Below are 24,238 nucleotides of genomic sequence, written 5' to 3' on the forward strand. Positions count from 1 at the left end.
AGTACAAGCACTTATTAGACATTAACAAACACATATTTAGACATGAATGCATGAAATGATGCTGTAGTGTAATAACGTAAATGAAAATAGTCAAATCTGTTTGGCTATTTCACTAATGCCAGGAAACAGCATATACTTCCGGTTAGTATAATACCGAAAGTGTGCCATTTGAGACGATCCTACCATTCTAAAGTTCATACACTAGACTGCAGAGTGTATAGTGCATGATACAAGTGTATAGTGTATAATATGTCATTTGGGACACACTATGAGTACTGAGAAGCACCCTTCGTTTTGTCGCTTGAATGAGCGCATCATCCGGGAACTTACAACGCAGTTTGTTTTTTTGGATTTTTCCCCACACTATTTATAATATAAAATGACGTAGAATGGTGAATAAGTGTGCGATTTGGGACGCACTACATGTGTTGTTCTTTCTTGGGGCACGCCTCCTTGGAGCCTGCGTCATGACGAAAGGTCGGACCCGGAAGTGGGAATGTGTCATCGGTGCCAGCAAAAAAAAAAAAACCGACTGCACTTTTCAAATCCTTGAGAAGGGTGGGAGCTCGTGATCATCTGAGGGAATATCTGCAAAGTAAAAAAAAAACACAACTTTACTGCGTTAAAAAGAGGAAAACTGCACTCAAAGTGTAAATAACGGATGTGTGGACGAGCAGAGAGACTTGAGGGAAAAGTAAAGTGACTGTAACCAAGGAGACGATTGAGTTTTTGTTTTGTGTGTTTTTTTTTTTTTTTTTTTTTCCAGGGACGGTGTTGAGGTTGTTATATGGAAAGGAAGTTTAATCTTCCGGCGGTATTTTCTGTCCGAAAGAGGAGATGAACATTGTTGTGGATACGCGCTTGAACGACGAAGAGACACCGTGTAAAGTTCCTACACTTGACCTGAGATAGTTCACACTTTCCGTTAGCATTAACTTTAACTCTAGGTAAGTTACAAAAGCAAATCCTGCCTGCCTGCTTGCTTGTTTACAAAGTTGTACAGAACCAAATAATTATGATACAGGAAGTCAAACAGATGTATTAGTGTATATTTATGTATATTAGACATAATAACCCCTCCCTGAAGTGCTCTGGGGCTGATTTATTATTTCCCGAGTCAAACTGTTTAAAACTTCTCGTGTGTTGTATGCTGATTGACTTCCTCCTCTGTCAGTTCTCCTTCAAGAACCCGCACATCCCTAAAAACAACATCAGCGACATCTTTCTTTAATCTAATGGGTTCTGGGGACTTTTCTCTGCACTTTCCTCCCAGCAGGATGATGGCCCGGAGGCGGTTGGAGGGTCGCGGCGGGCTGCTGGCGGACATCCAGACCACGATACTGAGCGAGCCGCTGGATTCCCTGTTCCACATCACCGGCGAGCTCGGCAGGTCAGCGCCTTATCCTGCCCTCTTCCCTGCTAGCTCTCCAGCTAGCACAAACAGTTAGAGGTCTAGCTAAAATACAATGCAGGGGAAAATATTTGTTAAAACCCAAAACAGACTAGTAGACCCGAGTCTCGATGTTCTCGCACTAAGCCTGGGTTTTTGTTGTTTTTGTTGTTGTTGTTGCTTCCTTCTCTCTGGATTGAGGTGAATTTGGGTTCAGTTAAAGGTGCACTAGACGACTTTCATATATATATTTACATGTACACATAACCAGGAAAATATGTATAACAATAATAATAATAAAAAAAACGCTTTAACCCATAACCTCATGAAAAAGTGTTATATGGCTGGGGAACCCCATTTGGAAAACCGACTTCCGGTCTGGAATACTTGTTTGTGTTTGGATGCTCCTCCCTTTAGTCATTTTATAGACCCATAGATCGTCTATATTTAGCTAGCATACACAAGGTTTTAGCTAAAATACAATGCAGAGGAAAGTATTTTGCAAATGAATACAAATCTAATAGATGACCAACTTATTATTATTATTAATGATAATAATATTTATTTATTTATGTACATTTTCAGTAGATCCGAGTCTGTTATCTCACCAAGCCTGTTTTTTTTTTGTTGTTGCTTCCTTCAAGTGCACTCTGGGTTGAGGTGAATATGGGTTAAATTAAAGGTGCAATAATCGATTCAAAAAAATCTTACTTGTACAGATAACCTTTTGAAATATTTAAAACACGATTAAAAAACAATAGTTTAAACCATGACCTCTGAACAAAAGTACAGTGTGTCCCAAAAGTCTCCATACATCATACACAAGGGATTATGTTTGCCCTGCACCATGCCGGTCGTGCCTTCGTCAGTGGATGTCGGGCCACTTCTTGTCAACACTTCCAGTCTTTTTGAATTTGTTAATCAGTTTGCCAACAGTGTCGTGTATGAAGTTCTTGCCATATTTGTTGTTAAACTCCACCGCAACCTTTCCGATCCAGCCATGAGAATGATTTCAAGACATTCTTCTTTTGTCAAAGGCATTCCTAAAGGCCATCTAAAAAAAAAAGTAATAATAAACTAAGTATGAAAAATTTTGGAATACATTTTGCGAAAATGTATTAATTTCCTGTATGTGTGGAGACTTTTGGGACACGTTATATAACGTAGCTGAGAAAACCCATTTGGAAAACTTATTTCTGGGCCGGTATATTTTTTAGTGTTTTTGTTTGTTTTTTTGGTTTTTTTTGTGTGTTCCTCCCATTAGTCATTTTATAGACGCTTTACTGGCCGCTGTAAATTCTGGGGGCGGAGCTTAGTGAACATGGGTGGGAATTTGGATGGTGGTGCTGGTGGTGTTGGATTGAAGCAGTTAAAAAAGTAATTCAAAGGTCTAACCCACCTACTTAACACAGAGAGCTGATAATGGAAAAAAAAGGCGAATCTCCCCTAAGGCACCTTTAAATTTTCAACGCGTTAACATTAGACATTGTTACAAAACTGCTTTACAGAAATATGGATGTAGATTCATGTTTAGTTCCCTCACGAGCAAGAGACAGAAGGCGAAAAACTCAGTGAGACAACATGAAGAGAGGAACCAGACTCAAATTAAAACCTCTTCTTGGTGACACTAGATAGAGGCATTATATTATAAATCATTACGCTTCAACTACTGTATACTATAAAGTCTTTATGATTACTCCAGCTCTTCTGCAGTATCCTGGTGAGATTAATCACTGAAGAAAGTGTGTGATTTGGGTGTAAACTGGTTTAGGGAAGTGAAACTCTTTAGTGTATCCACGTCAGACCATCCACAGGAGCAGATAGTGCATAAAAAGTGCAGGAGTGGTACGAAGATGAAAGAGTCAGGCAGGTCCGGAGGGTGAGAGGTCGTGTCAGGATCACATCAAATGCAACTTCGGAAACAGTTTAGTTCCCAGAGTTGCCGAATTGTGAATAACTTTTACCCTTTACACCTACATTAGAGTTACCTGTTGGTTATGTACATCTTTACCCTAGTGATAAATGTTAATAAGATACGAACTTTGATTAACACAAATAATTAGCCATCTGGAAGTAACCATATAAAAACAGGACAAATTGAGGAGCCCTTGAAGGCATCATTATTTCATTTTAGGTATCACAGTATGTCAGATACTTCTCACTGAACTGTTTTCTGGAGAGTGGAAACCGATCTCAAACTCCAGACTTCAAAGTTTTATTAAGCGTTTGAGGAAAATCGTACGACACAAACCTGTAATTATTGTAGCTTATATGAACAGCTTGTCTGTGTTCATCGTACAAGCTGTTATTAAAGCGGCTGTGTGGACGAGCACCAACAAAAACAAAGTGGCATTACGTGATGATCATTTTTAAAAGTTTAACTGTGCCTTAGAAACAACGGCGTTGTTTTGTCTTTGTTTAAGTGCTGTATGTTGTAAGACTAGGTTCGGCTGAACTATTTTTAGTGTACAGGTGTTGGGGGCTCGGGATGATGTCATTCTGATACTGGTGATATTTCGGTATACCAGTATACTGTTAAAAAACCCTGTAATTTATTACTAATATTAAAATATGCGACAATATTTCCATGTTTTAAAGAACAAGCCTGTAAGGTAAGAGTATTTCTGAAGTATATTAAAGCATACACCACAGTGCTGTTGAATTCTCCGTTCTGATTGGTCAGAAGGTGTTGATTCCTTTTCTGGAACAGCAGTGCTAACAGTAGTGGAGTTGAAAAGCAAATTACAGGTTTTAATAAACAGTTTTATATTATTTAAAATATTTATGTTGACATTGGTTAGTTGCTGTCATTTAAGAGGACTAAATCGCTTCGGGGCGTGCTGTTATTGGAAAATAATCAGCTTTTTGGGCGGTGACAGTTACACTGCTTTGCCTCCACCCACAATATTTTCCTAAAACAAGAAGCCCTGCCGTGTTTTATCGTTTTTACGTAAAACATCCGCATTTCTATTTGTGATGTAACCCTGTAAACACTTTCCTTAAAATTTGCTCTTCCTTAAGAAACGTATGAACGTTTGTATGTTCGTAAGGTGTTGGACCACTATGTGCTGCCAGAACAACACCTGAGCAGCGCGTGGTAATTCAATCTGGTGACTTTGAAGGTCATAGCATGTGATTGACATCATTTTAATCATCAGTGAGCCCTGGTGTCCTGTGAATGTGGGCATTCCGCCCATGACTCCCATCCCGAAAACCATACCATACCAACATGCTCAAAGTGTAACCGAGCCACTGATTATTCCTATAATTTCTCACACGTTTGTATATAATAGTGTCAGAAATGACTTATCAACTCCACACAGTTTGATGTAGAGGTGAGCGTGAAGGTAAAGCGATATCACCGTACTTAAGAAGACATTTGCATGCTATATAGTATGTATAAAGATTTGTATAAAATATGATATTTATAATGTGTGTGTGTGTGTGTGTGGTCTTGCTGTGGTTTTGAGGAGGAAGGAAACTAAAGTGGGAAGCAGCACCATGAGAGCATTGTGAAAAGAGAAGTGACATGGGTACTTCTTTCTCTCTCTCTGTCTGTTTGTCTCTCTCTCTCATTGTATAACGTAAGCTTAGTCTATATCGGCCTTTGTTGCAGTGCAGGGAATCTTTTCTTACACAGGAAGCTCTTTTCACAGCTCATTTGTCTATGTGTGAGTGTGTGTGTGACTGTGTGACAACCTCGGTGTGATATGAGCACACGAATATCTAAAACGGTTGCATTTCCGAGGAGTTCTGAGCGAATGAGTTTCACACAGACTGGTTGAGCGAGGTGACTGCGTATGTTTACCCGCTTAGCCGAGCTGTCATTAAACGGTAAACTGTAATTGGAGCATTAGCCATCTAGCCTGTGCTGTGGAGTCAGCTCCATGCAACCGTCTGATCCTTCCATCTGTCATGATGTGAACTAAAGTATTTTAAGAGCTGTGTGTGTGTGTGTGTGTGTGTGAGAGACTGTGAGGGATTGATATGTTTCCGCAAAATGTAGGTTTATTCTTGTCAAGCTTGACAGGGTGCTATTAAGTGTTTAGTGATAGCAGTGCTTGTGCTTGCTTTATGACCATGTGATTTGGCAACGCTGTGTCACGTGTGCAGCGGAGGAAGTCACAGATCTGCCTTCTGTTTGGACAAAATACACTGTCGGTGTACTGCTAGGCATTGACGTGTTATTTGCTATAAAACAAATCTTCCAAGCAACGTAATTATTCTCTTATTTCACTAGAGCATGGCGAGAAATGGCAGAGCGAGGTCTGTATTTACACGCGGAAGCTCAACAGCATAACTTCCCACTTTGGCAGGAAGTCACACCGTGTCCTAAACCACATCAGCAAGTTTGCGTACGATATGTCCTGGAGAACTGGGTGTGTGGTTTGATGCAGATATTTACGGAAAATATTTTGCATGAGAGTTCTATTGCTGCATAAACCCTGAGCTCAGGGGGGAAAAATATTTTTAACAAGTGAAATATTGTACACAAAATATGTCTTGATTTGATTATATTTGGAGCAAGGGAAAATTTGAGTAAACTGCCAAACTACTAATTATTTCATTGCTGTACGTATACACACACGCACGCACACACACACACACACACACACACACAAGCATCTACCAAACTCCGCCTGCTGACTAATTAATTGATGATTAATAATAATTAATTGAATTGATTAATGCCGTACGCATGTGTCTCTTTCTTCAGAGGGAAGTTTGCAGTGGTGAAGAAATGCGTGGACAAGGCGACGGGTAAAGAGTTTGCGGCGAAGTTCGTGCGGAAGCGGCGGCGAGGTCGTGACTGTAGGGCCGAGGTGATCCACGAGCTGGCGGTGCTGGAGGCGGCCCGGTGCAACCCCCGCATCATCAACCTGCACGCAGCCTACGAGAACGAGCACGACATCATCCTACTGCTCGAGTAGTGAGTGTGACACCTCGCAGGTCGACTCAGACGGTCACGGCAGGGTTATCACACTGTAGCGTATATGAGGCAATAAGGACATGAATTTTAAAATGGGGCATTTTTAGAGATCAGTGCAGCATGTAACATTGAACTAGTTTTGTAGTATCTTGCATGGATAAAAAGATGACCAGTGTTTTATTTTGATGTGTGTGCGCGCTCTCTCCAGTGCGGCAGGTGGTGAGATATTTGACCACTGCGTGTCTGACGAGCTGCTGTCCGAAGGCCAAATCATTCGTTTAATCCGACAGGTCCTTGAAGGCGTCCATCTGCTGCACCAGAGCAACGTCGTCCACCTTGACTTGAAGGTTTGCTAATGCTAGCTCTAACACACGGAAATGACTACAAAGATACAAATCAAGCTACATGTGAAAATAATTTAATGGCACACTCGAACTCAACAGTTTGATTTCTCTTCTTCTGTTAGTAGCTAATTACAAGACGCTACCCGAGGAACCTTGCTGCTGCAAGAAACGAGCTAGTTAAGCCGTGTAATACGTTTTTTAGAGACACCACTGCCCCACTATGTTTGTTGGTAGCAAAGCTGAATATCACATGGACAGAATCACATATGAGTATTTAACCGAGGACAAAACTCAGCATTAATCCGGGTTAACATATTCATCTTTGACATGCTCCTTGTGCTAATCCAGGCATCAACTTTCCTTCAAATCTAGTAACATGTCCCAGTTTTCAAGCATCTTTGAATTCCTGTACAGTTTGCTCTACAGGTTCAGAGACACTAAACCCCAGTTAACTGCTCTCTGCTTGTTCTATTATTGCCTAAACCTAGGCAGTAATATATAAGAGCATGTAGCTTGCACCAGCACATGTTTGAGACACGATTTTCATCATCTTTGCAGCCTCAGAACATTCTGCTGACCAGTCTGAGTCCTCTTGGGGACATTAAGATCGTGGACTTTGGGCTGGCACGGCGGCTCGGCTCCATCGGAGAGCTGCGAGAGATCGTGGGTACACCTGAGTACGTAGGTATGTCCAGGTTTGCACGTAACATCACTGTCTCATCCTCATCACATTCGTGTTTGTTACAGCTGCCTGACTCGGATCTCCTGTAGAGACACAGAATGAAAAGAAGTGCTAAATATCATTGGTTTATTAATGTCAGGATCCTAGAAAGAAAGACTCTTTATTTCCTATTTACTATGTAGCAGTAATGACTAGGAGTACAGATATAACACAGTGGTGCAGTACAGGATGTGGGCTAAAGGATGGCATCTTCAGTTAAGTCCCCATGAAATCAAAATGGACGTTTTGTGGCTTTGAGTATGAATATATTAGCCTTAAGGTTATCTATAAGCTAGTGTGCTCCAAAACAATGACACAATTCGCATTTAGAAGAATATATGCATTCAGAATTTACAATCTCTCTCTACCACCAATATGGATCAACAGTTTTGATGACATGATTCTGCACTTTTCTGTCCAATCAAATGCTCTTTAGAATCTGAAGTGTCCCGCCCCCGACATTGTAAAAAACCATGGTACTAACTGTCAAGTATGGCTTAGCCCAGGCGGTGAGGTAAGCTAAACACCATTGGCTATTCAAAAAGACTGCCTGTTTTGGTGGAAATTGCGTCGTGTTTCAAGGCACTTCACGGTGACTTTAAAGATGGCTGTTGGCCGTATCAGCACATGAGAAGCTTTTTATAATAAAAAAACATTAACAATGTCTTAAGTGGGTCCAATAACAATGAGTTACTTTCACCAGAGAGAAGTGAGAAACTTTCACCAGAGACTTAACAAATAAACATTTTGATCAAAGCCACTTAGTCTAAAAGCATTCACCAAATTCAATGTTTCTGTTTATATTGTAACTGATTTTGTCTTCATTTTCACCTATACCCCCTGATTTACATTTGTATGTTTTATTTCTTTATCTAGCTCCAGAAATCCTGAATTATGAGCCCATCACTACAGCCACAGATCTGTGGTATGTCTATACTGTGTTTAGCTAATATGCATGACTTGCCGAACACTTCACGATTCATCCATAATGCAGCATATTGTTATAGGGATTTGGAATTTTTCCTTATAGCTTGTTTATATGTATGTATGTATAAATATAAAAAATGACAATTTTATGTCATTTGATACTGTATCACGTTTATTAATAGGCACTGTTTCAAAGAGGATAAAATGTTTGCCTGTCCAAATATGTCAAAAAAAAAAGCCAACAATTTCCATGGGGTGCACTTATTTTTTCACATGACTCTCTCTCTCTCTCTCTCTCTCTCTCTCTCTATGTATGTATGTATATATATATATATAGATATATATATATGTGTGTGTGTGTGTGTGTGTGTATATATGTATGAGTACATTTAAACAAAACTATTCTAATGTGTGAAATTAGTCATACCGAGATTATTCACAGAACATGCAAGCGACCCATAGATGTTTTTATGACTGATATCATGCTTTATGGCTGAATATTCCAGTAATGATTAACATCTAGTCCACTGTAAACCCATAAACACATCGATTATTCTCTAAAGAAATAATTCGATGAGCCTGTGACTTTGTTGTCCCGAGCCGCACTCACGTTGTGTGTCTGTGTGGATGTCAGGAGCATCGGCGTGATCACGTACATGCTGATCACAGGAGAGTCTCCGTTTGCCGGCGAGGACAAGCAGCAAACCTTCCTGAACGTCTCGCAGGTGAACGTGGACTACAGCAAGGAGGCGTTCTCCCGTGTGTCCGAGCTCGCCGTCCATTTCATCCAAAAACTGCTGGTCAAAGCACCAGAGTGAGTTCTTCTGTCTGTGTCCTCTAGAGACTCATAAAGCAGCTTTTCAGAAATTCAGATGTAGGTTTAGATCTCTAATGAGAGAGAGAGAGAGAGAGAGAGAGAGAGACTCCCTGAGACCACATGAGAAAGAAACACTGAGAGGAACCAGAGATAATGGTAATGTGATTATTAACCATTACTGTGTACAGGTGAAGAAAAGGAAAGGCAAACAGATGAGCACACGAATGCCTGTGATTACAGCAGCAGGTCTAAGGTACAAGTCTACAGTATCCTGCTGAGATTAATCACTGAAGAAAGGGTGTGACTTGGGCATTAATTGTTCATGGGAAGGGACATTTTTCAGTGTATCCATGTTGGACCAACCATAATGCCCAGAAGTGAGTCACAAGTATCGGGATGAATCAGACAGGTCTTAGGGTGTATTAGAAGTGTGTCAGGATCTGGATCAGGATTTGTAATTCACTTTATAGTGAATTGACGATTCTGCACTTAACCATAGGACACAAAGTACAATTAGATCTACAGTATAAAACACAGTAAAAACAGCCCCTAAAGGTCATTTACAGGTCAGAAAAGTCAAGTAATCTAGAATAACTGGTGCTTTCATATGGCTGAGTCAAACTTTAAAAATGTCCCGACTTTGCATATTGAAAGTCTAATTAAATATGAGCTCACTTCCTGTTGTGGAAAGTTCCAGCACCTGGGCGTCCTGCCCCTGCCCAGTCATATCGCTATATGCAAATGTTTCAAATCCTGCCAGAGTCATTGGCTCAAAAGTTCAGTAAAGCTTTAAGCTGTAAAGTTTTCTCTGTGCAGTTGTCCTGACGGTTCTGAGTGATTAATTTTTACAGATAGATTAGTTTTATTATTGATTCAGTCCTGACATTTAATGGTGTGTTCGTGCAATCTGTCAGTCAGAAATCACCTCTGTTCTGATTCAGTGTTCCTCAGATAGCTGGAGAGCTTAAAAAGAGACAACTAGAAATAAAATCCCCAACAATTATTCAACTACCGAAGCTGAAGGCAGATTTTTATACACACAAATTTAAATGATTTCTTCGGTTTGATATTTTAATTACATTTTTTTATTTGCTGTTTAATATTTTTGTCCATAATTGATTTTTTAAAATAATTTCTATATACCTTGTAAAGTATTTTGAGCTGCATATTATGTATGAAAGGTGTTATTATTATTATTATTATTATTGTTGTTGTTGTTATTATTATTATTATTATTATTATTATTATTATTATTATTAGTAATAGTAGTATTAATAGTAGTAGTAGCAGTAACAGTAGTAGTTGCAGTAGTATCAATAATTGTAGCAGCAGTAGTAGTAGTGTTAATAGTAGTAGCAGAAGTAGTAGCCGCAGTATTAATAGTATTATCAGCAGTAGTAATAGTAGCAGTATTAATAGTTGTAGCAGCAGTATTAGTAGTAGTAGTAATAGTAGTAGCAGCAGCAGTAATAGTAGTAGTAGCAGTAGTAATAGTAGTAGTAATAGTAGTATTGGTAGTAGTAATAGTAGTAGCAGCAGCAGTAATAGTAGTAGTAGTAGTAGTAGTAGTAGCAGTAGTAGTAGTAGCAGCAGCAGTAATAGTAGTAGTAGTAGCAGCAGCAGTAATAGTAGTAGCAGCAGTAGTAGCAGCAGCAGTAATAGTAGTAGTAATAGTAGTAGCAGCAGCAGTAATAGTAGTAGTAGTAGTAGTAGCAGCAGCAGTAGTAGTAGTAGCAGCAGCAGTAATAGTAGTAGTAGTAGCAGCAGCAGTAATAGTAGTAGCAGCAGCAGTAATAGTAGTAGTAATAGTAGTAGCAGCAGCAGTAATAGTATTAGTAGTAGCAGTAGTATTAGTAGTAGTAGCAGTAGTATTAGTAGTAGTAGCAGCAGTAATAGTAGTAGTAGCAGTAGTAGTATTAGTAGTAGCAGCAGTAGTATTAGTAGTAGTAGTAGTAGCAGTAGTATTAGTAGTAGCAGTAGCAGTAGTATTAGTAGTAGTAGCAGCAGTAATAGTAGTAGTAGCAGCAGTATTAGTAGTAGCAGCAGCAGTAATAGTAGTAGTAGTAGCAGTAGTATTAGTAGTAGTAGCAGTAGTATTAGTAGTAGTAGCAGTAGTATTAGTAGTAGCAGCAGTAGTAGTAGCAGTAGTATTAGTAGTAGTAGTAGCAGTAGTATTAGTAGTAGCAGTAGCAGTAGTATTAGTAGTAGTAGCAGCAGTAATAGTAGTAGCAGCAGCAGTATTAGTAGTAGCAGCAGCAGTAATAGTAGTAGTAGCAGTAGTAATAGTAGTAGTAATAGTAGTATTGGTAGTAGTAATAGTAGTAGCAGCAGCAGTAATAGTAGTAGTAGTAGTAGTAGTAGTAGTAGCAGTAGTAGTAGTAGCAGCAGCAGTAATAGTAGTAGTAGTAGCAGCAGCAGTAATAGTAGTAGCAGCAGTAGTAGCAGCAGCAGTAATAGTAGTAGTAATAGTAGTAGCAGCAGCAGTAATAGTATTAGTAGTAACAGTAGTATTAGTAGTAGTAGCAGTAGTATTAGTAGTAGTAGCAGCAGTAATAGTAGTAGTAGCAGTAGTAGTATTAGTAGTAGCAGCAGTAGTAGTAGCAGTAGTATTAGTAGTAGTAGTAGTAGTATTAGTAGTAGCAGTAGCAGTAGTATTAGTAGTAGTAGCAGCAGTATTAGTAGTAGCAGTAATAGTAGTAGTAGTAGCAGTAGTAGTATTAGTAGTAGCAGCAGTAGTAGTAGCAGTAGTATTAGTAGTAGTAGTAGTAGCAGCAGTAATAGTAGTAGTAGCAGCAGTATTAGTAGTAGCAGCAGCAGTAATAGTAGCAGTAGTATTAGTAGTAGTAGCAGCAGTAATAGTAGTAGTAGCAGTAGTAGTATTAGTAGTAGCAGCAGTAGTAGTAGCAGTAGTAGTAGTAGTAGTAGTAGCAGTAGCAGTAGTATTAGTAGTAGTAGCAGCAGTAATAGTAGTAGTAGCAGCAGTATTAGTAGTAGCAGCAGCAGTAATAGTAGTATTAGTAGTAGTAGCAGTAGTAGTATTAGTAGTAGCAGCAGTAGTAGTAGCAGTAGTATTAGTAGTAGTAGTAGTAGCAGCAGTAATAGTAGTAGTAGCAGCAGTATTAGTAGTAGCAGCAGCAGTAATAGTAGCAGTAGTATTAGTAGTAGTAGCAGCAGTAATAGTAGCAGTAGTATTAGTAGTAGTAGCAGCAGTAATAGTAGTATTAGTAGTAGTAGCAGTAGTAGTATTAGTAGTAGTAGCAGTAGTATTAGTAGTAGTAGTAGTAGTAGCAGCAGTAATAGTAGTAGTAGCAGCAGTATTAGTAGTAGCAGCAGCAGTAATAGTAGCAGTAGTATTAGTAGTAGTAGCAGCAGTAATAGTAGCAGTAGTATTAGTAGTAGTAGCAGTAGTATTAGTAGTAGTAGCAGCAGTAATAGTAGTATTTGTATATCGAATTCAGAAATTTCTCATCTGAAATTGGAAATATATCCGTATATACCGTTGGCTTCTTTGCACTCTCCTTACACAGTGTTAATTTCTGCCATGTCTTAACAACTCATATTGACTCATTTAGTACTCTCCTGTACGAGTTACACTATATGGCCAAAAGTTTGTGGAACGCTCATGTAGCTGAATGAACACAAATCCCCACAGCCACGCTCCAAAATCTAGTGGAAAGCCTTCCTAGAAGAGTGGCGCTTATTATAACAGCAAATCTGGAATGGGATGTTCAACAAGCACGTAAGGGTGTGATGGTCAGGTGTCCACAAACTTTTGGCCCTTTGTATATTCTTTCTCATCAAACAGTCAGCCTTCTGCATTAAATCTTTCCGTGCCCTCTCTCTCCTCCTCTGTCTGGTGAATACAGAGACCGGCCGAGCGCCGCAGACTGTCTGAGTCACCCGTGGCTGTGGCAGCAGTACCTGGGGGTCGAACTCTCTCCCCCTCCAGCAACCCCACGTGTCCCACGAGAGCGCAGCAGCGGTGTCAAGTGGGCATCTGCTCCCGAGGACCTTGAGGACAAAGAGAACATTCTGGATTCGCCGCAGTCTAAGAGGTTCCGCTTCGAGGATGACGCACAGGCCGCGAGGGACAGCAGCATCTGAAACACACCCTGTAATCACATTCCCGTTTTGATCAGGGCAAGATTTTCCATCCAAATCCTCTGAATTACTTTTGGGACCAGACCAAAGATGATTTGCTAATGCCAGAGCGAATTCCTGCTGCACAATAACATGTATAATGAGGTTTCTGTAACTAAATCACTGTCTTCTTTCATCTCAGATATCCGAGCAGCTCTTTTTCTCTCGTATGTGGTTTTACTGTATGTGTTTGTGTTTTTAATTTGCTCCATTATCTATGTTTTTCTTTTTGAATATTTATTTGATACTAAGTTCCAGTAAGGTGTGTTATTTTAAAGTAGGAAAAATAAGAAAACAAGGCCAATGGTTCCTCTAAACCAGCAATGTTTTAATAGTAAGGATGTTTGGTTTATTTTTTTTTTTGATTAATTGTCGTTCTCATTAATTGTGATCACTTTTTGCTGCTCCAAATCACAATATGCTGGACTGCAGGGGAAACTAGAATGAGGTTCTTATAAATAAACAAGGCATTGGTTTGTTGGGCTCGTTGTATTTAGTAATGGCAAAGATTAATGATAGTGATGTTATTATTTCTGCCAACAGTGCTCTGTGTGTGTGTGTGGTTTTTTTTTTTCTTTTCCCTGTTTCGGGCATGTTTCTCAACTTAAGTCACACACCACACCCTGAATTACTCAGATCGGGGTGTTTTTTTTTTTTTTTTTTTTTAAAAAGTGTGCACTTCCCCTTAGTCACAGATTTGGAGGGCTGCCATAAAGTACTTGACTTCTGTGTATCTTGGTGAAATATGAAAGAAAGGAAGAGAGAAAATCTTTAAAATGCTCAGATTAAAAAAATAATTAGAAACAGAGATATTTTTGTAGCTCTTATAAAAATTAGTTGCGCTTATTTTTCCTAAGCAAATGAAGGCAGGGAGGAAATGGACAGCTGGATGGACAGCTTATGTTTAAATTTTAGCACATTTTGTAATCTATGCACTCATCTGGGTTTATCAGGCTCTTTCAATTTGTCAGACCCCAGATTATCTAGTATTTTCTGCTTGGGGGATTTGGGGGGGACTGGGGGATTTGGGGGGGGGGGGGGTGGACGACACAGTTTACCCGTTCCATGCCTTCTTTTCTCAGGGTTAGCATCACAATTTGCCAATACAGGTTTTTTTATGCCTTTATATACAATAGATTAAATACTTTATTCAGATCATTTGTCAGATTATTTAGCCACATAATCTGACGTGTGAATGTCTGCATTCGTCTCTGTTCAGCATGCACAATGATTCTGTACTCGAAACTGGATCAAGCATACTTTTTTAAAAACTTTTTTATTTTCTTTAAATAGTTCATTTTATTAAGTGTATCAGTGAAGCGAGTGTTTAAATTCCAGATGGTGTTTGTTTAGAAGATGTGGGATGTTGATGGATATTTGTGACATGGTAGTTGGAGATGAAATGATGTTTTGAGAGAGATTGTTGTTGGGAAATAAAGAGTTAAGATATGCATAGAAGTCCACAAACACTTGGGTTGATAGTGTTAACATACAGTTTTGGCTGTAAGGAATTTTTAACCAGTGGCTGTGATCTGTTGATGAGATTATACTCTCTCATCTTATCTGAGAGCTTTGAACTGGAAATGTTGGTATTTTGGGGCCTTGAATGTTGTCATGTCTCATGTTGGTTTAAGGAAGTTTGAGGAATGTGTTTTCGTGTTTGCTTTGGGCTTTCACACTGCGGCGGAGATGTCACCAACTCACCCTCGAAAACAAAAGGGTCCTTGTCTTTAATATGGACGTGTGCTGTTTTACACACCATATGCTGGGAAACTAAACGCATCTCATCTCAACTGTTGGAAGTTTTATAAAAGTGGTCAAAACTAGAAGAAAAACCTGTCCATGAACATATTCATTTTGAGATCTGAAAGTTGTTAAATGCGTGTTGAATCTGAAACGGACACCACCCGCCTCCGTTACTCACCCAACGCAATAGAGTTTCTCGTTTTTCTTCTCCAGTCAGGTCCATGCATCTCAGGGACGTCCAGTGACAAGCTGGCAGAGCTGCTAGAGGAAACATCCAGTACAGCTTGAATCATCTTTATACCTAATGGTATAATACTAACAAGGATTTTGTTATTGCTAACCAGTAAAGATTTCTGAAATCTGTGTTGGACTGGCAGTGTGTGATCAGTTTGCAGGATGAATTTTAGGATCAGGATGCAAGAGTTTTTAATACAGCTACAAAGAGATGTCAGCCCTGAGAACAGATATGTACAAGTGACATATGGGTTTGTGATGTTAAAATGCCATGACACAACAGAAATTCTGTGGGTTTCAAATAAACATAATCAAATTCTTTTCCAGTGTGTATTGTGTGTGTTTTTGTTTTAGTGAGACATAAGAGCTAGAAGTGGATGGAGGGAAGGATTGTATTTGTCTCACCTGAATTAAGTCGGGGATCGACATGTGCATTGACCTAATTTTATAAACGTGGTGAACTACATACAGCACATACAGCAGCACTGATACGGGTTCAACAAGCAACACTGCCCTCCCACTGGAATGCTATTTCTCCTCAATGCACCAGTTCGGGTGTGCATGGGACTTTTTTTTTCTTTTCAATCATGCACACTCCTTCAGGTGTTTTTTTGCTTTCTGCCTGCCTGTAAAATTTTATAACAAGCCATGCTGGTTCCATTTCCCAAGCCGTAAACAAATGAGTCATGAACACCACTGTGACCTTGCCATGATAACAGTATAAACGCTGTATAAAAAGGTATAAATGCTTTAATTTGTGGCCTTAGTATTATAAGGTTCTGTCTCCCATTCACTCTTTACCCAGAACCTTGGATACAACACAAAAAACAGATCACCAAGTTGAACAATTTAGCTAAGCGTTACTTTATTATCAAGAAAACAGAACAGAATGAACACAGAAAAACAGCTTTTTATAAACGCATGGAATGGCGACATGAAAATCAAGAAATAAGTCGAGCAGAAAAATTAGACTGCACGTGAAATATACAACACGTTCCACAGTAGTGCAAAACTAGTTCTCAGCCGGACAAACTGGAATCGTTGCGGGTTAGCTGACGAATCAGAATATTTCGTCGTATGTTATGCTGAAGCTGAGCGATCGCTTAATCACAAACATAGTCAATGATTGTAAACATTAGTGTTAATGTTACACAGGAGTGGACAAATAGTAGCATGGGCCAAGCAGAATTTGTGTCTGGACTATTAGACAGTCTGAAAAAGAAAGAACGTTTTTAGAACTATGCATAGTAAAAATCTGAATATTTGATCATGTAATCAGACCGTACAAGAGTTTTTTTTTGTGACTGTTGTGCCCAAAAATGCTAGATTTTGTGGCGGCTCTTTTCAAAATTTGTGATGCAACTTGCAGTTTTTTGTGCTTTTTTGCAGAAAACTACTTGAACTGGTAAAATTGCAATCGCACAAAACTGTCTTGTCTTTTGCAGTGATGTTTGTTTGTAAACGAGACCTTTTAGCTGTACGCATCTTCGACGCACGTGAATTGAAGAGGGCTTTGGTTGAATGCGCGTTGTGATGACATCACAAGGCACGTCTTCGCCCCAAATCTACAGAAAATCTGCAGTAATTACGACAAGCTTTTACTTGCCTGCTAACAGATTTTATTATTTGTCCACCCCTGCTGTTACGCTGTGCACTTTCAGTGATCGCATTCTGCAATCTAGAATGACAGAACGTCATCTGTGGCTCATTTTTACAGTAATGATAATCTATAATTAAACTACACTGCATAACATCCGCGTAATCATGTTTCTCAGTTTAACCACATAATAATATAGAAATTATGTCTAAAATAACACAGTTAAGTGATTTGAGACACAGCTTACAGTTATGAAGCAGAAGAAGCTAACGGTGCAACCTGAGCAACAAGATATTTCCCATGTTACAGCTGACGTTTGGTCAAAATATTTTGCTTTTATCAGTCTTTGTTAGAGAAGCAGCCTGTGACCAAGATAAGAAACTGGAACTATGACTGGGAGCAAAGAAGCTTAAATACTCTCCATGTAAACGCTTTAGAAAACTCTGTGTCCAGAGGTTTGCACAAAATGGCTAACATTTAGTACTGAGAAAGTGCAAAGAAAGCTTGCAGTCAGAAAAAGCTCTAATCTGTGCCACTCAGAACTCCTCGATGACCCGGAAGTGGTTTGCGATACATGCTGGCTCGTCCTCGAAGTGGAGGTTTTGCGTGATGCGTGCACCGAGTTCTTCCAGCGTCTTAACGAAGCACTGATGCTCACGTCCCACCCACGCCCTCGCCGGATCGCGCACTTCATACGGAGTGACGTGAGCATGCACGGCCATTCCGCTAGATGCCAACTCACCCAACGCCTGCTTGTCTGTCACCCATGTGTCTCCGGTGCCTGGGTGCCCGCCATCCAGCCAGTACATGTCTGAGATGCTGGCCAGAAACTGCCTCAGCTCGGGGTCCGTGCCGGCTGACGCCAGCTCGTGTACGATCTGATTCAGCACCACGCAGCCTTTACTGAAGCCCACTAAAATGAGCGAGAAGCCTGTAGGGAGGGGAGCGGGCACTGAGGCACCTCCTAGTGGTGGCAGAGGCTCGGCGATGGCTGCTCGCTCCATGGCGTGGCCCAGGAGGGCTCGTAAGTGGCGTATGGCGCCATAGTCAGGTGAGTGTTTAGGTGCACCGAAGAGGTCACATGAAACAAAGTTGATGTAGCAGCTGAACTTGTGCAGGTGGAGCAGTGATGGACGTACCAGCCACACGTGCCGGCCCGGGAAGCGGGCACCCAGTGCCAAAGCTACTCGCTCCAGACTGAACGAGAGCCATGGAGATGCATCAGGCTGCATAGCCATCTCTTGATGGAAGTTCTGGAAGAACAAAGAGAGAGAGAAATATAGTCATTAAAAAATTAATAACAGGTAAAATAAATAAATAAATAAATAAATAAATAAATAAAATAATAAAAAACTCCAATAGCTGTTTAGTGTATTTAAAAGCTATAATGCAGGTTCTGGCTTTTAAATAGCAAATAATACAATATAGAACAATAATGAACTTGAAAACAGTTGAAAAATATTCAGGCACTATGAACATCATCATCATCATCATCATCAACTATTAACTCTTGAAAGCCTTGGAAGTATTACAGTATAAGGAGAGAATGTGCTGAGACACAATCATGTCATTTGTACATCAAGTAAATCATAAAATGTACAATAAAAGTTTTAATGTCAGAGGCCAAAAGTACAATCCGAACTTCAGCTGCACAATATGGACAATATATCGCTATAGTTTCTCAGGTCCACCCACCATATACAGTATCTCACAAAAGTGAGTACACCCCTCACATTTTTGTAAATATTTGATTATATCTTTTCATGTGACAACACTGAAGAAATGATACTTTGCTACAATGTAAAGTAGTGAGTGTACAGCTTGTGTAACAGTGTAAATTTGCTGTCCCCTCAAAATAACTCAACACACAGCCATTAATGTCTAAACCGCTGTCAACAAAAGTGAGTACACCCCTAAGTGAAAATGTCCAAATTGGGCCCAAAGTGTCAATATTTTGTGTGGCCACCATTATTTTCCAGCACTGCCTTAACCCTCTTGGGCATGGAGTTCACCAGAGCTTCACAGGTTGCCACTGGAGTCCTCTTCCACTCCTCCATGACGACATCACGGAGCTGGTGGATGTTAGAGACCTTGTGCTCCTCCAGCTTCCGTTTGAGAATGCCCCACAGATGCTCAACAGAGTTTAGGTCTGGAGACATGCTCGGCCAGTCCATCACCTTCACCCTCAGCTTCTTTAGCAAGGCAGTGGACGTCTTGGAGGTGTGTTTGGGGTCATTACCATGCTGGAATACATGCTGGGATCATGCTCTGCCTCAATATGTCACAGTACATGTTGGCATTCATGGTTCCCTCAATGAACTGTAGCTCCCCAGTGCCGGCAGCACTCATGCAGACCAATTTGATGCAGTGTGCGGCGTATGGTCTGAGCACTGACAGGCTGACCCCCCACCCATTCAACCTCTGCAGTAATGCTGGCAGCACTCATACGTCTATTTCCCAAAGACAACCTCTGGATATGACGCTGAGCACGTGCACTCAACTTCTTTGGTCGACCATGGCGAGGCCTGTTCTGAGTGGAACCTGTCCTGTTAAACCGCTGTATGGTCTTGGCCACCGTGCTGCAGCTCAGTGTCAGGGTCTTGGCAATCTTCTTATAGTCTAGGCCATCTTTATGTAGAGCAACGATTCTTTTTTTCAGATCCTCAGAGAGTTCCATGAGGTGCCATGTTGAACTTCCAGTGACCAGTATGAGGGAGTGTGAGAGCGATGACACCAAATTTAACACACCTGCTCTCCATTCACACCTGAGACCTTGTAACACTAACAAGTCACATGACACAGCGGAGGGGAAATGGCTAATTGGGCCCAATTTGGACATTTTCACTTAGGGGTGTACTCACTTTTGTTGACCGCGGTTTAGACATTAATGGCTGTGTGTTGAGTTATTTTGAGGGTACAGCAAATTTACACTGTTACACAAGCTGTACACTCACTACTTTACATTGTAGCAAAGTGTCATTTCTTCAGTGTTGTCACATGAAAAGATATAATCAAATATTTACAAAAATGTGAGGGGTGTACTCACTTTTGTGAAATACTGTATATGTTACTTCACTTTTATACAATTACTGACTGTAGCCCATCTGTTGCTCTGCTTAGTTTCTCAACCTGTTTTACTACATCCATCAGTGGAAAGGGGTCACATGTTAATAGTGATTCTCAGCACAGCAGTAATTCTGACATAATAGTGTGTGTGGTAATGGTATGACCATATTATACATACACTATATGACTAAATCTGGGGATGCCTGACCATCACATCCATATGTGCTTGTTGAACATCCCATTCCAAATGTATTCCCCCTTTAGTGTTATAATAAACTCCACTGTTCTGGGAAGGCTTTCCACTAGTCAGTCACAGATGTTGGGTGAGAAGGTCCGGGGTACAGCCAGTGTTCGAGTTCATCCCAAAGGTGTTCAGTGGGGTTGAGGTCAGGACTCTGTGCAGGACACTCGAGTTCTTCCACTCCAACCTTCACACACCATGTCTTCATGGAGCTCGCTTTGTGCACAGGGGCATTGCACTGTCATGCTGGAACAGGTTTGGGCCTCTTAGTTCCAGTGAAGGGAAATTATAATGCTTTAGCATACAAGGACATTCTATAAAATTGTGTGCTTCTAACTGTTTGGGGAAGGCACATATGGGTGTAATGGTCAGGTCTCCACATACTTCTGGCCATACAGTGTCTCTTCTTGGTCACCTTGTAAGTGTTCAGAGACTGTATCTCATTTTTCCTGCTTATAGTGTGGAAATTCTACTCCCACTTATACATCTAGCCTTTCATCAGTGGTCTATAGTAATGGGACTTTTGATATTAGTATTGCAAAGCACACTGTGTCAACACTGTTAAAGCTGTTATCAGGAGAACATAATCTATATGTATGGCGGCGCTGTAGGTAACGTTGCCACGACACAGCTCGAGTCTCTGGTTTGCTCCTGACAGCATGTGTTTCCCCATGTCCATGTGGGTTTCTTCCACACTCCAAAAGCATTTTAGGCTACACTCGATTGCCTCTGTGAATGCATGTGTGCCCATCCAAGGTGTTTTCCCACCTTGTGCCCAGTGTTCTCAGGATAGGCTCCAGATCCACTATGATCCTGACCAGGATAAAGTGTTTATCTGAATGAATAAATTAATAATAGAATGTAGCCATCTTGGGATTTTAGTGTGTAAGTAAGTAAGTAAGTAAAATTTATTTATATAGCACGTTTCACACAGCAAAGCTGACCAAAGTGCTGCACAGAATAAGGAAAGTAAAATAGAAACAGAATTAGACCAAATAAAAACAGACAATAGAAAAAATTGATTAAAAATTTGTTTAAACAATTAAAAATTTGATCAAAAAGCCTGGCAGAAGAAATATGTTTTAAGCCTATTTTTAAAAGTGGTAATAGAAGGTGCAAGGCGGATGTCCAGTGGCAGTTGATTCCATAGACGGGGGGCAGCAACAGCAAAAGCTCTATCCACCTTTGTTTTTAACCGGGAACTAGGGACATGCAAAAGAAACCTATCAGAAGATCTTAGACATCTGTTTGATGAATGTGGTTTAAGAAGATCCTCGAGATAGGAAGGAGCTTGATTATTAAGAGTTTTAAAAACAAACATCAGAACCTTAAACTGAATCCTAAAATGGACTGGGAGCCAGTGAAGCGATGCTAAAGTTGGGGTGACAAGATCAAACTTCTTTGCCCTGGTCAACAGCCTTGCAGCTGCATTCTGAACCACCTGAAGACGAGCCAGAGATGACTGAGGAAGACCCAAGTATAATGAATTAGAGTAATCTAAGCGAGAAGTAATAAAAGCATGAATAACCTTCTCCAAATCCTGGAAAGACAAAAATGTTTTGAGTTTCGAAATAATCCGTAGTTGATAAAAACTAGTCTTAACGACCGAATTCATCTGCTTAAGCATAATTCTGAGTCCAGAATGAAGCCAGGGTTCCAAACCTGGGAAGAAATTGAGGGAAAGTTATTATGGAGCTCGTTAATGAGACCATCTCTCAATCTCAGGGGGCCAAAAACAATTATTTCAGTTTTGTCTTTTGTTTAGTGTGCATGGGATTGAATATTAATTTCCTGGTGTGCTGTATACTTGACTCTGCTCTTGTCTCACTATGCTCTGTTTTTTTTTTCTTTCAGCAGAGCCAGGAAGAAGCCTTGAAAGAGTTATATAACGTAATCATGTCAGTGTTGCTGCTGTACTGAAAATGAACACCACTCAAACAGCATCCGATCCCTTTACATTGATGGTTGGAACAGAGCGATGATGACTCATTGTACAGAGCCTGTCTTGCCAACTTGGTGGCTTTACCACTAGATTTGGCAACTTTTTAGAACCCTTTAGTGACTTAATTTAAAAAAAAAAGATTCCTAGCAACTAGTCTATATTTAATGTGTAAAGCCTGACTGAGTTTATGACCAACCTTCTCAATGACCAATCACTAATCACCATTGTTACCAATGACAAATCACTGATCAATGTTGTTTATATCAACCAATGACTGATTAAGTGATTATTATTTGTCCCACACCTGCAGTACTTCTTCATCTCAGAAATTTTTTTTTTGAGTAACAAGAGCCAGTTATTCCATCAGTAACCATTTCCTTCATGTCTATTTCCCAACGGATCACTACTAATATTAATATGTAAAGTCGGTGGTGCTGTGAGGAAAGACTATAAAAAAATAAGTTACAATCTATAGCATTTTCTATTCCGATTAAAAAAAAAAATCTGTTTTCATATATCCCAATCTTCCTGACGTGTGAAAAATGCAAAGTTTCGCCCTGTAACCTGAGTCATATGTTTGCACTCTGTCCCAAACTGCAGAACTTTTGGAACTCTTTCTTTGAAACTATGTCCGACGTTCTTAAAATCAAATTGGTTGTCTGTCCTTTAATTGCCATCTTTGGTGTTTCATCTCAGCGTCAGCCTCTGAACCATAAACAAGCTAGTGTTGTGGCGTTTGCATCGTTACTTGCTCGGCGCAGAATATTGCTGTCTTGGACCTCTCCACAACCCCCCTCTATATCAGTCTGGCTTAAAGACTTAATGTTCTTTTTAAAACTTTAAAAAATCAAGTACAACATCAGAGGCAGGGGTGACTCATTTTTGTGAAAATGGCAACAATTTATTACCTACTTCAATGATGTACGCACCCTGGTGGTGGATTGACGAGAGGTAGATGGTAAACACTTATCCTCTTTTTGTGAGCGTGTGTGTGTGTGTTTTTCTTTGAATGTTTGTTTGTTATTGTCTTTTGTTTCCCCCTTTCTTTTGGTTTTGGCTGTGGTTGTTTTGTTGGGGTTGTTGGGTGTGGTGTTATAATGCGTAAAACGCAAATTACCCATAAAAATTCTATGATAAAATAAATAAATAAATAAAATATCTGTTTTCAGAAAATCATAAGCTGTTGATATGCAAATGTGTGTAAAGACTGAATGAATACCTAAATGAGTTTATGACGTCATCTGGTGCCTTCTATCGCATACATGAGCTACTGGTGACTTCCTAAGCATACACGAGCTACTTTCCCCTGAAATGAGTTGGCAAAAGTGTACAGAGCCGATTCAGTAACCTACAAAGTGACCTATATGTTAGGTTTGTCTCATTAAATGTTCAGTGAGGTGTAGCTATGAGGACAGTGTGTATAATAAAGGCAGCTGAGTGGATATTCCGCTATTTTATCATCACTCCTCTAAAGTAGAACAGCTGATCAGCATGGAGCTGCCTTTACAAACACAATGTTAGTCAAGACACCCTGACAGGTTTCTGTATTCCAGCTAGACGCTCATACTGACCTGTATATCTCCGGGGAAAAAAACGACGTGTGCATTTTCGCTGCGTGTTGCCCGTGTTTCTCTCGGCTCGGGCCGCAGGAGTAAGACATCGTTAAGGCGGTGCTGCTCGTAGCCTGGTACCGCGGAGAGGCGCAGGAGACGGCCGGGGGGAGACGCCGCCCGACCCGGACCCTGGCTTCCTGAACTGCTGCTGCTCATCACCGTCACACAACACAGCGACCGAGCTGTAAAAATCCTCCACCTCCAAATCATAAATCATACAAACACAGCTACACAGGAACAACGTGCAAAGCCGCTTACTAAGCAAGATTAAACACGCATGACCACTATAGTGTTACTATAGTTACCGTGCTCATGTTAGACGTAAGAAACCTATATAAATAACTTCAAAATGACTTGTCATCTCCCAATGCTAATATTTTGCATTTAAAATTATTCAAATTAAAATGTCTAGTTCTTTTATTATAATTGTATTATTATTATTATTTTTAACATCATCAACCCAAACCTCAAAATTAAATTATTTCCTATAATCTTTGCTGGGAGTTAATACACCACGCATGCGCGAATGA

The 24,238-nt window shown here is 40.1% G+C and overlaps 2 protein-coding genes across 3 annotated transcripts; one reads left to right on the forward strand and one right to left on the reverse strand.

Annotated features, from left to right (window-relative positions):
• The first annotated feature begins 510 nt into the window (after positions 1–510).
• stk17b (serine/threonine kinase 17b (apoptosis-inducing)) lies at positions 511–13,751 on the forward strand. Of its 2 annotated transcripts, none has more exons than XM_053626420.1 (8): positions 511–947; positions 1,277–1,390; positions 6,108–6,320; positions 6,529–6,667; positions 7,223–7,349; positions 8,262–8,310; positions 8,947–9,126; positions 12,996–13,751. In XM_053626420.1, the coding sequence occupies exons 2-8, from the start codon at positions 1,278–1,280 to the stop codon at positions 13,231–13,233; spliced, it is 1,059 nt and encodes a 352-aa protein (XP_053482395.1). In that variant the 5' UTR covers positions 511–947; position 1,277; the 3' UTR covers positions 13,234–13,751. The 2 variants fall into 2 exon arrangements, with proteins under 2 accessions (XP_053482395.1, XP_053482394.1); XM_053626419.1 differs by having other exon boundaries at positions 512–947; positions 1,274–1,390.
• A 2,350-nt stretch (positions 13,752–16,101) lies between these two features.
• Positions 16,102–24,201, reverse strand: c6h2orf69 (chromosome 6 C2orf69 homolog). The gene is made up of 2 exons (XM_053626421.1): positions 23,667–24,201; positions 16,102–18,099 (listed from the first exon to the last, which is right to left on the reverse strand). The coding sequence occupies exons 1-2, from the start codon at positions 23,916–23,918 to the stop codon at positions 17,383–17,385; spliced, it is 969 nt and encodes a 322-aa protein (XP_053482396.1). The 5' UTR covers positions 23,919–24,201; the 3' UTR covers positions 16,102–17,382.
• Between the last annotated feature and the right edge of the window lie 37 nt (positions 24,202–24,238).

Source organism: Ictalurus furcatus, chromosome 6, assembly GCF_023375685.1.
Source record: "Ictalurus furcatus strain D&B chromosome 6, Billie_1.0, whole genome shotgun sequence".
In the NCBI taxonomy this organism is placed as follows: Eukaryota; Metazoa; Chordata; class Actinopteri; order Siluriformes; family Ictaluridae; genus Ictalurus; species Ictalurus furcatus.